The sequence below is a fragment of the Poecilia latipinna genome, unplaced genomic scaffold, assembly GCF_001443285.1.
Source record: "Poecilia latipinna isolate Pla-1442-1.1 unplaced genomic scaffold, P_latipinna-1.0 Scaffold96, whole genome shotgun sequence".
Taxonomy (NCBI): Eukaryota; Metazoa; Chordata; class Actinopteri; order Cyprinodontiformes; family Poeciliidae; genus Poecilia; species Poecilia latipinna.
The window spans coordinates 182,698-198,351 of NW_015112712.1; the positions used below are offsets into that span (position 1 = coordinate 182,698).

The window sequence follows — 15,654 nt, forward strand, 5'->3', positions numbered from 1 at the left end:
CCTCGTTGAATTGCATATTCTGATTTATTGAATACATAAATTGGGATACACAGTGTAATTTGATATCAAGACTTACTATGTGATATAAAATGACACAAGAAGTACGATATACTATGAGTTGATATTATATGAGTGAAAATGATATGATAAAATACAACGCTAGTTGAGAAAATTCTATATAATACAATACAACAGAATGACACTCAACATAATATGATACAATTAGATGTAATTTGATATGAGATAAGACAATAAAATATGATTTGAGATTAAAAAATATGTTGTGATGCAATATACCAGACGGAAATATAAGATAGACTATTCACAATAAGGTGGGATTACAAACAATATATGTTATTATGTATGATATGAAGTCATTTTTAAAATTCCAAATGTAGGGACGCATGTGTTTCTAAAATACTTATGTTTTAGAAACACACGAGGCTCAGCATCATTTCCCATTATATTTGTGTAAACAAAAATGTTTATTGTGGCCGAGCAAAAACAAATGCTGATCTATTCATTCTGCCATCGTTTTGTTAAACTGCTAGACCTTTGAAGCGTGGGTACTAACTCCACTGATGTATCTCAACATTTCTACGCCACTCTAACTTTTAGAAATACAAATATTTAGAAGTGTGGAGCTTCTTTAAGAAAAACAATTTCCATATTTAGACTTATTTAACTCCTATTTGTAAAGCTAACATTTATTAATCTGATACAATAAGCTTATTTTACCCTAAAGTCTGTTTATCTAAAAGTCTGTTTAAAAGACTGTAAACAACTCTTTTCTCTCTCTCTCTCTTTCTCCCTCTCTCTCTCTCTCAAAGCTGCTCTGTGCTTTTCTCTTGGAGACGCCTCAGTGAGTGAATGTGTGCCTGGCAGCGCCAGTCTGCTGTTGGTTGCTCTCGCCAAGGCCTGACAAACAGGGGTGAAGCCTGGCAGGATGCCCCCTGGTGCCCCCGCCTCCCCACACGCTACAGTCGGTCCAATGGCAGCTGAAAAAGGGGGACGCCAAGAGATCAACAGTTGCTCTGACTTTGGTTGAGCGACTGGCCAGGCTGCTGCACACCAGCCAGTGCACACTTGGGGCACCTGACCCTGGGTAAACTGACAAATGCCTTTGCTTTGGGTGTGCCTGCAGAGTGTTATGACCCCAAGGCCCCGATGACCTTTCTGCATCGGGTCTGCACATGCAGCCACATTACAGCCAAGCTCTGTCTACCTTATTTTTAAAAGTCACAATACTGAATTACTGTTACTACTCTTCTAGGATTGCTTGAGTTGGCATAATGTGATCTGAAGTGTCTCTAAGGAAGCTTGTGTTACAGCTATTATGTGGAAGTGTTTGGATGCCTACTTGACTTTTGTTTCACAGTTTACAGCACTTCAGAGACTTCTTTATTATATTTGCTGTTTTATTAGTTTTAGCAGAGCGACCACACCAACCTTATGTAATTCCTCTCAACTGGCTCTGCAGTTTACATTCGCACACCTGTTTATGGTTTTATGTCGCCACGTATTTCAATGGAGACCTTTTAAAAGTACATAAAAGCAGATGGCACACTGAATATATGTCACAACCTTCCAACGTACAGCACGGCCACTACGTATGGTTAACTCATTTCTGCAAGGCTTTTAATTTCCCTGAAACCAGGAATGGATTCCAGTGACCCTTTCCTATATTCCCTCCAAAATGCCCAGCTGTTGCTTCAGTGGACAGCTGCTTTGGGGGCAGAACAAATCTCAGCTGTCGACGGGGAGCTGTACGTGGGGGTTGGTGGAGCCTGAGGTTTGGATTCTCTTAAAGCCAATGACACTTCGCTCTTCGGCCCTGCATGGCGTTGGGTGGAGTGTGGTAAAATGCTGACAGCCAGCAGATTTGGAGACAGAATGCTCTGTATGTTTGCAACCAAGCCACTCGGTACGTCTGAACTGTGTGCTAGAAGAGATATTTAGGAAAAAGGTCAACTTCATCTTGTTGTAATTAAACTCATAATAAGGAGAGGAATAGCCACAGCGCTTAAGTTTTAGAGTATTCTAATATGCAGTAGGAATCAGCTGAAGTACTCCAACTGAGAGCAAATTAAGCTCATCTGGAACAAAAAAAAAAACTGTAGTTTTTGTTTCATACCATTAAACCTTCATGTAACTTTTTGACCTGTGATTTTCCAGATCTTAATGACCCTCAAATTCACAGTGCTGTGCACAAATAATGAATTTTCTCACACTTTAAAATGTTGCAATCACAAACTCATGTATATATTACTGGGAATTTATGTAACAGACAAAAACAAAGTAGAAAAATTACTTTTTTGTTTTAACTTTTATAAAAAAAATAAAATAAAATAATAAAAATCTGAAGCTTGGCTCGCCCCTGATGCGCCCCTAAATGAAATAAAGTACAACTAGTCATCTCAACTTTTCATTTGTGTTTGTAATATAAGGTAAAACACTTTACGGGGTGTGAATACTTTTACGAAACAGCTTTTTTCAGATGGTGTCTATCTAAAGTTCTCATTGGGCGAGAGGCAGGATTCACCCTAAACAAGTCGCCAATCCATCTCAGGTGTGTAAATCAGATTTTTCTATTTTACATTAGTGTAGCACCCTCTTGTGGCGTTGTCCTGAAATCGCAGGTAAAGCACGCTCCACAGGTGGCAAATGTGTTTCAGTTGTTTTTCCCAGAACCCCTTTTTTTTTTTTTTTTATTACTACTGTCATTCTTCTAACTAGGCCCCTTCATTGTTTTATTCCAAAATAAAACAAAGAACGGCCAAATGCAATTTTAACCACAGGTTGTTTAAACCAAAAAGAGAAAAAAAAAAAAAAAAAAAAAAAAACTGTTGTATTTGCCTAAATATATGACTGCAAGCAAATACAGATTTTAACATATACATTTCTAAATTTATACGTCTAAATGTGAGATTTCATGACGTTTAGCAAAATAATGGTTTACAAGATTCATTTTGTTTTTTGTAGATTTTACTCCTCATAAAATCTGGATATGAGTAAAGAAAGGCTTTCAGCACCAAGGACAGTGTCGCCCTGTTTTTATCATCGAAATTTCAATATGTTTGTTTCTTGTTTGTTGATCCCAGCTTTTCTGCCCAAATCGGCACCTCTCTCTTAAGCCTAGGCGTGTTTTGCGAGTTTCTGCCGCTTGCTTCAAATCAGTTGTAAGTTTTGATCTCCCGTGAAGGTGGGGTTTTCTACTGCATCACATGCACTTGATGCTGCTGCCGCTCTCAGCGCCGAGGCTGTTGTCCTGAAACCAGACGGACATCAGGAGCAGGAAGCTGCAGAAAGACGCAGCCAGCGTTTTGCGACATTTTCACTCTTACTTTGAAAAGCAGCGAATTGCCCAGAAAGATGCGTTCAACGCACAGGTGAAAGAACGTCGAACTTCTGCACAGCTGCAACTTTCTTTTAATTTCATTTCTCGTGGATTTGGTTGATGTTTTCTTTGAGATTGTAGTTTGAAATAACCGAGAGAGAGACACCGCAGTTGTTGAAATCTTTTTTTTTTTTTTTTTTTTTTTTTTGGGGGGGGGGGGGGAAGCGATGTCTCGCAAGAAGGCAGCCAAAGGCAAAGCCCCTAACAGCAGCCCGTCAGCTGGCAGCCCAGGCGGGAAAGGCGTCGGGAAAGCTGCCAGGAGCAGCCCGAGCATTGTTCAGATGAACGGCGTGGTGCATCCCAGCAGACCCTCCATCAGCAGCAGCAACGAGTTTTATGACATCGCTTTCAAGGTGAGGTAAAACAGCAGCGCAGGTGAGGCTTACTTTATGTGAGTCAGTTCGATGAAAACAATGTTATAACGGAAAAGGGCGAGGGGCGATTTGATCATATCATGGGTTGCCCACTTTTATACAACAGATGTACACTTTTTTCATGCTGCAGATGACACGACATTGCATGCAGGTGTGTGTGCGTGTGTGTGTGTGTGCACCCTTTGCATACACACGAAGCAATTGTTGCATGGTTTCATGCTCGGAGAGGACGCGTGTGAGTGGAGAGCTGCCACTTCACAGAAACGCAAACAGATTCACACCCACGGCTTTTCATTGTGTGCCTCCAAAACGCTTCAAGTCTGCCACCTACTTCATGTTTTTGAAGCGACTGTTGCGAAGCAAGTTTGTTGGTCTTTTCGCACTATATTACGACATTGCTATATATGAATCCACAGCTGTTTGTATTAATTAAACTTTTCCACACTCTGCCACAAACTACAGACTTCAGTGCATTTGTAGGGGGGTTTATGTGAAAGACCAGTATAAAGTTGTGACGCTTCCAAGTATACATTCTGAAAAGGCTGCTGTTCAGTCCCATTGCATCCCTACCTTGAAGAACCTTCTTTCAATAAAATGTGATCTGCAGTTGAAACGTAGCTGCACATGATGCAGTCGGCACCATTATGTTATGTTATGGTGTGTTCAGGCTGATGTCCAATGCTCTGCCATTTTGCATGTTGACCAGAAATCATGGTCTCATCGCTCACTGGAGCACATTCTTCTTCATATTTACTGCGTCCACTAAATGGCTTATAGCAAATACCAATATGAGTTTTTGGCTTCATTTCAACAACCACTTTCTTCTTGTTGCTCTTCAATAAAGGCCCAAATCTGTAACCATCAGCAGATTCTGACACTTGTTCCAAGGTTCCTGTTAGCTTTGTAGCTTTTAGTCACTAATGAATCTTGTTGAATTCAGGTAATAATAATAAATAATAATAGAAAAAAAACAAGCATAAGATCTGCTACTGTAACTGTGCATCTGCTCAGTGACCCTGTTTCTCTGCGTCCCTTCGCTCTGCTTCCTCTACCTTTCATCTCCTGTCTGCTTCCTCTCTGGACCCAGGAGCCACTTTTGATTTCCATATCTGGGTCCCAGAGTCCCTCAGCTAACCTGATAACTGTAATCACATAAAACCTTTAATCCAATCTCAGCTCTGAATGAAAACCATGTGTCTGTGACAAAGAAGCGCAGCAATGTATGTTTGTTCGGCATGCACGGACACACTTACAGGAAGGATGCAGGGTCATCCACTGTCCACAAACTCAGTCATGTGTGCACTCTTCACTGACCAAACACAGAAATACAGAGGGACTGGAGTCTTTTCACACCCCTACATAGGATTTTTATTCCCTTTTTTTTTCCCTTGATGTGCTAATTTATTAATATTCATGGGTTCAATGTTTAGCACTACTCATCCCATCCTTCCAAATTGACTTTTCAGCTCATGTGTTTTATGCAGGTTATGCTTGTCGGTGACTCTGGAGTTGGGAAAACCTGCCTGCTGGTCCGTTTCAAAGACGGGGCTTTCCTTGCCGGCAGCTTCATCTCCACAGTGGGAATCGACTTTCGGGTGAGTTCGAATCAATGGGCTGAGAAAGCAATCACAAATTCCCCCACAAGCAGTACATGTTCTTTCATATTTTTCATGTTTAGCGCTGTTAGTGAAACAGGGCCAGCCTCTAATAGGATTCTTTTTAGAGCCATTCTGTGTCTTTAAGGCCCTAGAGCTTTGAGCATTTTCCTGCGTCAGAAGATAGATATTGATGTCTTAAATTAGTTTGACATGTTTTACTTTTTCAGCCTATCTGGGTGATTATGGTGTCTATCATGTACCAACACTAATGGGCAGCCGGGAGAGAATGGGTCCACTTTTTTAATGAGACTCGTAAAGAAATCAGTACGTCATAAATTTAATCCGGGAGCCTTTTTTTTATTATTTTATTTGTTTGACATAAATGCCAGAAAAAAAAGGCAGATTTATTCACATATAGACATTAATGACGCACCTCAATAAATTAGTATTTCATTGAAAAGTTAAGCTATCAAATGTTATTCTGTTCAAAAAGTGAAACATTAGTTAGATTCTTTGATATATGGAAAGGAATATTTTTTTGTTGATTTTTGACTTCAGCTAAACTCAGTGCTTCCATACCCACCGCATACAGACAATATGTGTCAGAAGGGAATTGGACGGCAATGGTCCGAGGTCTTCTTTTCAGTGGAAAATATGTTTTGTGCAACTCATTTCAAAACAAAGGTCCCAAAGTCTGGAGGAAGAGGAGAGAGCGGCTGAATTCAAGCTGCTTCAGGTTCAGCGGGACGTTTTTACACTCAGTGACGATTTGAGGAACCATGTCACCTGCTGGTGTTTGTCCTCTGAGTTTTTTTTTTTAACAAGTCCAAAGTCTGCACAGCCAGTAAAATTCAGAGCTCTTCATGCTTCTGCTGAAAAGCCACGTGAAGGTTCAGTTTTTATTTTCCAGCATGATTTGGCACCTGTCGACACTGCCTAAAGTATACAGCACATACCTGCTTTATTTTTTAGCTACGATATCACTGTGATGTAAGCTTACCTGAATAAAACCATATGGAGAATCTGTGGGTTACTATCAAAAGGAAGCTTAGACAATGTAAAAGACCTATTAATGCAAGTTGGGCTTCTTTGCTATCTGAGCACAGCCACAGGCTGATTGCCTACGTGTCAAATCACTGATGCTGTAATTCATCCAAAAGACACTCAAAGTACAGTGCATATGCTGCGCAGTACATAAACTATTTTCAGTAGACCACTAATTCTGTTATTTTCTATGGGTTTTGTTTAATATGCATTATCTAATTCTTACAAACTTAGAATTTTAGTAGTTTTTGTTGTAATTATCAAAATTGACACAAATACATTCTTGAAATAGCTCACTGGTGTAGTGCATCTATTTAAAATATTGTTTCCTCCTTTGGATTTCATTAATTAAGTAAATTAACTTTTCAGTGGTACTGTAATTTATTTTATAGAGGATTTTTCTGTCCCATCAAAACATATTGTCCAGTGTATCCCGCACATTGTTCATCATGCCGTCTGAAAAGTCATTGGCTGCAGGTTAATGACTTGGCCTCTGCGGGCCTTGACCAATGTCTCTGAGCTCCTTTTGCAGACAACAGAAATGTAAGAGACATTTGGGCAAAATGACTTCTGTTTTGAAACATTTGCGTACATAGAAAAGCTGGTCTAGAGTGAAGGTTTTGTTAGCACATTACTGCTGGTCTTAAAATGTTAAATATTTACGTCTACACATGCTACAATATGCTATAGCAGTTTACAAATGGAAACCATCATGACAGGCTCAAAGACCTTAAACACCTGCATCTTGTTGTTGCATTTTGTCCCGTCTTATACTCAGTGGGGATAATCAGTCATTTGGCAACTGGTTGATTGAGATTTCAGTTCCAGCTCCCCGCCACCACATGTCGAAATGTCTTTGGGCAAGATACTGAGCCCCATGTTGCCCACCAGTCTGTGAGTCCGTCTGTGAATGAGCAAATGTGATTGCAAAAACTGCCTGAATGGTTGAAAGACCAATGGAAGCCATAGAAATGAAAATTACTTAACCCTGAAGTGGTGTCATTTATTTGTTTACATTTGTAAAACTGATTAGGAATTAAAATCTAATAAAAACCAAACCCAAGATCTTCTGTTTCTAAACAAAAATAAGTTTTAACACTTCATTTTGCTGTTAAATAAATTTGGATAGTTTCTCTATCAAGGTTTCATATGAAAATGTTATGCCTATGTCATTTTAAATAGAAAAATAACAAGTATTCAGATCCCTTTATTAACTTCATATTGCGATCATCAGGATCAGAAAAATTATGATTTTTTTTTTTTACTCGCTGCTTTTTACACACAGCATTGAAACACGTAGAACTGAAACAGACACAGGGTGGCAGAAAAGCACCAAGTTGTTTCCCAACTTCCTTTCCATTTTTTAAGACAGAATGTTTTTTTTGTTTTTTTTTTGTTTTTTGTGACACAACAAAGACTAATGCCATCACACACCAGTTTGGACCGTCATATTGTTTAATGTTACTGATAACTATGTAGAAACTGTGTTCACAGGAGGTCATCTATCCTTGCTAAACTTCAAAATGCAAACATGACAAATATGCCATTCAAATTGATCAGGTAAGATACTGACTACAAAAAGCTACTTACCCTAACTGGCTTGCTGGAAGTTATTCAAAATTATTGGACTTTCTAAGCTGCCAACATGAAAACTTTTCCACTTTGTGAAAATGTTGACTTAGATTTTAATGTTTAGAAATGTATATATGATCCGAGGTCCTTCTACTCTCTTAAGGCACATTTGCCACCTGTTCCTGTTGAACTAAAGTATCTGATCCTTGTGTGTGTGTGGGCTGGATGTGTTTGTGGGTGGATGAGCAGTTGGTTTATTTACTTATGTAACACATGGCATAGCAGTAGCACAGTTAAGTCCATCTAAGGACACCAAAGACCTTCATCAGTTCTCTCTCTCTTCCTCTCTCTCTGTCTGTAACATTTCCTGCTAATGGATGATAAATTACAAAGCTGTTTCTTACTGCTTACTCTGTTCTTTTGTATTTTTGGCTCATTGTTTAATTGCAGTGCTGCTCCACTCAAGGCTCCAGCTCTTTTATGCTCATGTTTTAAATGTTTTCATGCAGGTGAAATAGAAATCACTAAATTCATGAAATGTGTATATATATATATATATATATATATATATATATATATATATATATATATATATATATATATATATATATATATATATATATATATATATATATTCTAGTTTACGACATTCACGTAGAACTTAGCTGGTTGAAATACACAGATGCATTATAATTGCATACACGTAAAGTGTAAAAAGAAGTCAGTTTGCCTGATGAGTTTAGAAACCAGGACATTTTTTTTTTGAGATGCAAAATTTGGCTTTTGTTTCTTCTAATGGAGAGTCTGCAGAGATTGTGTGACAGGGTGTGATTGTTATTTTTAGGGACGACAGTTTTGATTGTTGTTTGGAACAAAACACAATTTGCTTTGTGCTGGGATTTTGATCCTGTTCCCACTTCAAAGCTGCAGCAACATTCCATGCTTCTGTCCTTTTGAGTTTTACTTTCATGTTGTTTAAATCTCAACATGTTATCAGGATTATGGAAATTCCTCAGTGCATCGTTTGGCTTAAACTGAAGCAAATCTCAGTGCAGAATGCAATGTCACGTTTCATTTGTATTTTTAAAAAATGTGCTTTGGAATCTAATTATAGCAGGGGTGTCGCATTATTGCAATGTATTAATAATAAGGTTCTTTTATGCATCGCTTTTTACATTTATGTAAATTTGATGGTATGAATGAAATTAATTAGATGCAAATTCTCCTCTATAGCAGCCTAATGAATCAAACAGTGACATAAATTAGTATTCTAGATAATGTCTTTGGCTTGCTGAGGATTATTGTATTACCTTTGTTTTATCTTCAACTCTGCTGCATGTGGAGCATTTATTTGAGCCAGTAGATAAATTAAGGTTTAGTTTTCATAGTGAATCTTTTAATCATTCTGTTATGTTTCAAACCACAACACAACATGACCTTGTAAAGTAAGTAATATAATCATGACCAGCAAGTTTTTTATTTTTTTTTTATTTTGTTTTTTTAATTATAGAAATTAGAATATCATTTTTAATTTTTTTTTTATTATTATTTTAAGTTGCCATTCTGCTTTTAAAATAGACCTGGTATTTCAATACAGGTAGTAGTGTTTTGCATCTGAAAGAAGACTCTTCCCCCCCACTTTTAAAATTGCTCTGCTCCTATTACAAACTCCTGTCATAATCCTAAAATCCAAGAGTCTTAATTTGGAAATAAATTCAGAAGACATTGAAAAGAAAGTTCAAGTTCCCTTTAGGTTGCTTTTATTTTTATGTTGGTTTTTTTTACTGCTATATTGTCTTTGCTTCATATTAGGACAAACCTTTCAAAAATGTTTCTGCACTTCTCAGTAAAAACTTGATTTTAAAATATCAATTATTGGCCAGTTGCACTATGCTTTGGACTCTCCCGCACAGTGGTCAGTTGGGCCTCGACTGACTCATGTTACATAAACAGCAAGGACCAGAAAGGTTTTATTTTTTCTTTATTTGTTCTTTTACTTCTAACATTAGTGTTCAGAAAACACTAAAATCCTTGTTGATACCAGGATTACAGATATAGAACGTTACAGATCAAATCCAAAAATGACCAAATTATACCATATATCATGATTTAAAGAGGAGTCCGTGTCATAGGCTTGTCCAAATACACGAGTTTGTCCTCATTTACCTTTTTGAGTCATGAAAATCGTGGGGACATTAACCAGGCCAAGCTTTACCTGAAGCTGAGCCTGGATCCGTATCAAGTTCCAGACTTTCAAAATCACTTTGAAAGGCATGCATAGCCAATGAAATAATCAAAAATTGAAATATTGTTGAAAGTAAAAATGTCATGGTTGTCATTTTCAGTCATGTCCCTTGACTGAAAATAAAAAAAAAATAAGAAAGATCAATTAATATCGTCGTATGACAAGAGAATAATGCAGTTTTCTGAGATACATATATGTTTTTTTTGGCACAGTAGCACTTGCCTGGTGTGATATAATAACAAAGTACTGTTTCAGTCATAAGCTGTTGCATTTTTATGATTTTGAACTGTGCTGATTTAACCATTAGATTAAAACTACCCATCATTACAATCAGTGGCTCCTCATATGCCACACTAGTGACAATTTCTGACATTTTTCTTAGATAAATTGATGAACAGTGAAGAGTTTTGATAAGAAACATTTCTATGTAGTTATTATCTTGTCAAAAGTTGAGAACATTTTGTCTCAGTTGGATTTTGTGAGCTTTTTCATGTCACTGCTTGACTGCACTGATATCCTGTTTAAAATAATTATAATTCCTTTGCCTACTTAATAATATGTTTCATATGCAACTTTTCAGAAAGATTTGCACATTAAGCTTTAGTATATGTAAATGTTCAAAAGGTACTGTCTGGTTCAGATGTCACATTTTCATCTCAGTGATCATTTATCCTGGATGATGATATGTAGCAAGACCACGTCACATGTTGTCTTATGTTTTGCATCAAAATACTAAAAACCAAGGGTTTCCAAACTAGATATGGAAGGTGAAAGTCACTAAAATAATCTTTGAGTTTACACATGAGTCACAAAAGCACTGATTTGCATAAATATTTGATGTTTAATGACCTGAATTGACAAATTTAGTGTAATGTCAAGATAAAAACTAGCCTTTCCAAATTGACATTTTTCTTCTCTCCCTTTGGTTTCCTTTTTCTGTTTGCATCCTCGCCGCCTTTCTTTTATTTTATTTTTTTTTTGTCCTTGTAAACTGTGATTTGGAAAATCAATCTTGAAGAACATCCTGACTTTTAAAAGTGTCCCTGATGGACAGAGTTACAAGAGCTGGACTGACTTGTCAGGGAAATACAAGCCCCAGTGCAAATGTGTATCACTTGGAAAATACATTTCTCACTGTTATCAAAGTAAAAATATTTCTTGTTCTAAGGTAAAAGTAAAAAAAAGTCATTGCTGATCAGAATATGATGCATAGTTGGTACAAGTCATATTTTATTCATTAAGATTTTTATGTTAAGTACATGTTCCTCTGGCTCTTAAAGGTCAGAGTAACAAACTTAAAACTGTGATATTTTTCTGCCTCTTTTGAGCCACTTACCATTTTAAGACAGAATATATGAATTACTTTAATTGTTTTGCACGTTCTGTGATTTTCAAAGCCTCCAGATCCACCCAATTCCCATGTTTATAGATCAAGTCGATTCTAATTCAGGTGAAACGACCTTAGAAGATTAAATGTGTGCAAAAAAAATAAAGTGAGTTCACTAAATTAAGACTTTATCAGTGTCCAAATAGGCCAAAAATGACCCAAATAGAAATCTGGTAATAATTTCCAACCCGAAGAAAAGTTTCTGTTTTTACCACAAAGAACACCTTGAGACCAAGGTGCTTATGTGGTGTAACAATTCATCCTCAGATGTTTAGAGATTTACTGGGAGCACTGTGGATTGAAGTGGCCTATAAAAAGTCCCTGACAGGTTTAGGAGAGATGGATACCATCAGGCATACTAACTAATGCCATCATGTTTGTAGCCGCTGGTACCAAAACAACCTTTCTTTGGATGGTTTTCCTTTGCCGTAGAGAGAGTAATTTTCAGGAATAGCAAATGGAAACCGGAGTCAGCAGCTGTTTGTTCTGGGTTGTGCTAAACCGTCACGGTTCATGGGAAAATGTACAATCAGCTCATTAAAGGTGACAATGAAATAACTTTTAATTCCCATACAAGATCACGATTAAACCTGTTCACCATACACCGACTCTGCGTGCCACTTCTTCGGCTTTATCTTCAAGGCTGATGTGTTTGAAGGCATATTTCTATTTCAATCACAACAGAAGAGTTTGACATGTAACACACATCCTCCCTTGAATCATATATTCTCTGATGTTATTTCTGCCTTCGCTTAGTATGTGTGCGGGGGTGGAGGGTATGAATCAGGCAACTTCCCTCGGTGTTTTCAACAATTTTCAAACGAGGGTGCAATTAATTTCTCTCTTTTGCATTTCAATAAGCAAGCACCATCTCCTTGCATGAAAACAGTCACTTTTGTTTATAAATCAACATTTGTCTACAAAAAAAACATCTGGTTAGATTACCCTGCATTTCTAAGCAACTGTAATTTGAATGATGAACTGAAATACTTAATATTAGATTAAAGAGAAAATAAAAGACAAAATGTGCCCTTATACTCACTTAGCTCCAAGCCGAATCCACCTGCATGAGATCTGTCATTGTTGTTACTGGGGCTGATTTTTATTTGTTTGTTTAATAATCATGCTTACTAGATATACATACTTTAAATTCATCATTTGGTTGTATCCGAAGAAGGAGGAGACAAAACTGTGCAAGACTTGTATTTTTTTTGTAACTTCAGCTGAAACAGGATTTGTATATACTGATTTCATGCCTCCCCTCTGACACCATCATCCTCAGCCAAAAGTTCAATGGCATTGTCTTATTCATAACCAGAGTTATTTACAGAAGACATGAGATTAGGTAAAAAAAAAAAAAAACAACAACAACACAATAACAACCTGGTAACACACTGCCAAGATTAGGTCTGCTTTTGATAAAAATGTTTGTATTTCCAAACATTGATCGTTCAAACAAAATCTGAAATCTTTTGCATGTTTTTTTTTTTTTTTTTTACTTCACAGAAAACAATCGGTGTGCTTCCCGGTCATGTTAACCAGTCACACGTTATTCAGCACATTTAGCAGCTGGCAGTGATCACATCCACACACACAGAGAAAATAAAAAACAGAGATTGACAACAAAGCTAAGCAGATGTGGAAGCTGTTAATGAACCAGGGGAGGTTCAGGATGGCAGCTTTAGTGATACCGATCCCTGATTGCAGCCAGGCTTTGTTCACAGCCTCTCTTACATCACCGTTGGCTCGTACGCTCTATGAAAACTGACAACGTCACCATGACAGCTGTTATTTTGTCTAATGGATGGAAGCAGTGTGCTCACATTCATGAAATTAAAGAAAACGATAAAGAAATCCGAAATATAAACATAAACCACCACAAAATACATCTACTTTCATTGTTGAAAATATATATATATTTTTTTATTTAAAAATATTTTTTCTCACATTTAAAGAAAAAATTCAAACCAACTCTGTTCAGAGATGTTTGGGATCGATTAAAGGGTGTTTGCCTATAACGTAAATGGAAGCCAAAACAGGTCTTACAACCATTAATAATATGTTCATTTCTAGCCACTTGTACCAAGAAGTGTTCTAACATCGCAAATATGTGACTTTTTTTAAATCCTGCTGGGATCTTAACTGGAATTAAATGCCTTGGACAGGTAAGACTAGTTTTTGTTGTTAAGTGTCATTTCAGTCTATCCTCCATTCCAGTAATGCACTTTTCTAACCTCTTAAAAGAAAGAAGAAAAAAAATAACTAATAAGGTAAGACTATTTCCCAAGCTCTATGGCAGGTGGAACCTTATTGTGGCGAATGGCAACATGAACACTTTGAAATACAAACGCTAGTGAGTATTTCCAAAAAAAATGCAAACAAATGAAAGATATTTCATAGTATGAAGTGAGGAGAGAGGTGCAGGACTCAAATGCAGGAAGGAGGCAAAAAGCATTCAAGTGAAAATAAGCACTTGGACTGGACTTTAGTTCTTGTAAATTCAGGAATTTACAAGAATTAAAGGCCGGGGGTGTATACAAAATAATACAGCTTGACAAGACCACAAGGGACCTGGAAATGGAAGTAGTAAATCAACTAGTATTAATACTGAGCAGCTTGATTACTAGAATGCTAGACAGGTGAGGAAATGAGCCAGAGGGGGACAGCTTGGGAGTGCATGCAGCAGAGACCCAGTGGGAGGCTGCTGGGTAGATCTGGGAAAACAGACACTAAAAATAAAAGTAAACAACAGCAGAGACACAAACCTGGGAATACACACAAACCAAAAATACTACAGACTGTGAACAAAGAGCTAACAAAGAAGCAATAATTCAGGGACTAAGATCAAGCAAGTGTAACTAATGACTGCAACTCAGAGTAGCATGAAAAAACACATCGTGTACTAGAGCAAACTGCGAGGAATCTTAACTCTAAGGAATGAAATGGAGCAAAGTCCCAAAGTTCATAATAATCAATGACTGAAATGAAAGATCCCATACTTTGTGAAATGGTGTAGGAGATGACTATTTGCTGTTTTTCTGGCCCAAGGGTCATTTATCAAATGCAAAAGTTTACATACATTAGCTAATACACAAAAACATGCGTGTTAAGTTAGATCATCTCACTAAATTGCCCTTACGTGTGATCATATTTGTGCATGATGGTGCTAACTTCTTTTTGCGTTTTACTACTCTGACTTATTAAATCTGTCTGCTAATCAAGACGGCATTATTCAGAGATGAGGCTAATCGTTAATTGCAGCGTATGTGGTACTGATTCAGATATGCAAAACATGGAAACGTACTCAAGCTGAAGGACTGAGCCTCCGTTCTTTGTGCTGGTGACTCATAAGCCTGTTCGTCCTCGGTGATGGCACTCTAAAATGGAATAAATAAAGACAATCAAGGTCTGTAGCACTCAGATTGTGTTCATCAGTTTGAGTTTTTGTTTATGTGCATACTTTCACACCCCTCAAACACTGACGGTAGGCTGCTATGTTCGTCAACATCATCTGATATGAGTGCACTGAGTGCATTATTACATGCTGAAGTGTGTGTGTGACTAGTTAAATTGGCTTTATTATGTGAAATATGAGGTCACCATCTTCAGATGACTTTGAGAGGCTGACTCATGCAACAAGTGGATGTTAGTCATTGCTTGGTCGCTGCCACTCTCTTAGAAATTAGATTTTCTTTGTTTACGAGTGTTTTTAATGGTCATTCTGCTTCAGGGTTGTTGAATCTTGCCCTTGGTTTCCATTGTGTTCAAAAATACAAGAGCAAGGTTCTGCTGTGATGAGGAGCTTAATAATATTTGCAACAAAAATGTCCAATTTTTTGCTTCTTTTATCAGAGACTGATAAAAGGACCTTGTACTGAAGGGGAATATAAGATACAAAAGTGTTTTCTTTATCAGAACTTTATAATCTGTGGACTTCACTGTAGAGGCTGAGTAAGTTATCCATGTCCTAATGCTTTTAAAAAATATATATAATTTATCTAAAAAAAATGATATCATGAAAATGTCCAATATTTATA

At 37.2% G+C, this 15,654-nt stretch overlaps 1 protein-coding gene across 2 annotated transcripts in view; it reads left to right on the forward strand.

Moving 5' to 3' along the window:
* The first annotated feature begins 3,168 nt into the window (after positions 1–3,168).
* The window catches only part of LOC106942450 (ras-related protein Rab-26), a 37,205-nt gene continuing 24,719 nt past the window's right edge, over positions 3,169–15,654 (forward strand). Inside the window, exons 1-3 of one of the 2 annotated variants that reach the window (XM_015025734.1) lie at positions 3,169–3,389; positions 3,563–3,750; positions 5,256–5,366. In XM_015025734.1, the coding sequence (XP_014881220.1) occupies positions 3,565–3,750; positions 5,256–5,366 (297 nt within the window). In that variant the 5' untranslated portion in view covers positions 3,169–3,389; positions 3,563–3,564. Of the gene's footprint in view, positions 3,751–5,255; positions 5,367–15,654 lie in introns of both variants that reach the window. The other variant, XM_015025727.1, reaches the window with a different exon arrangement.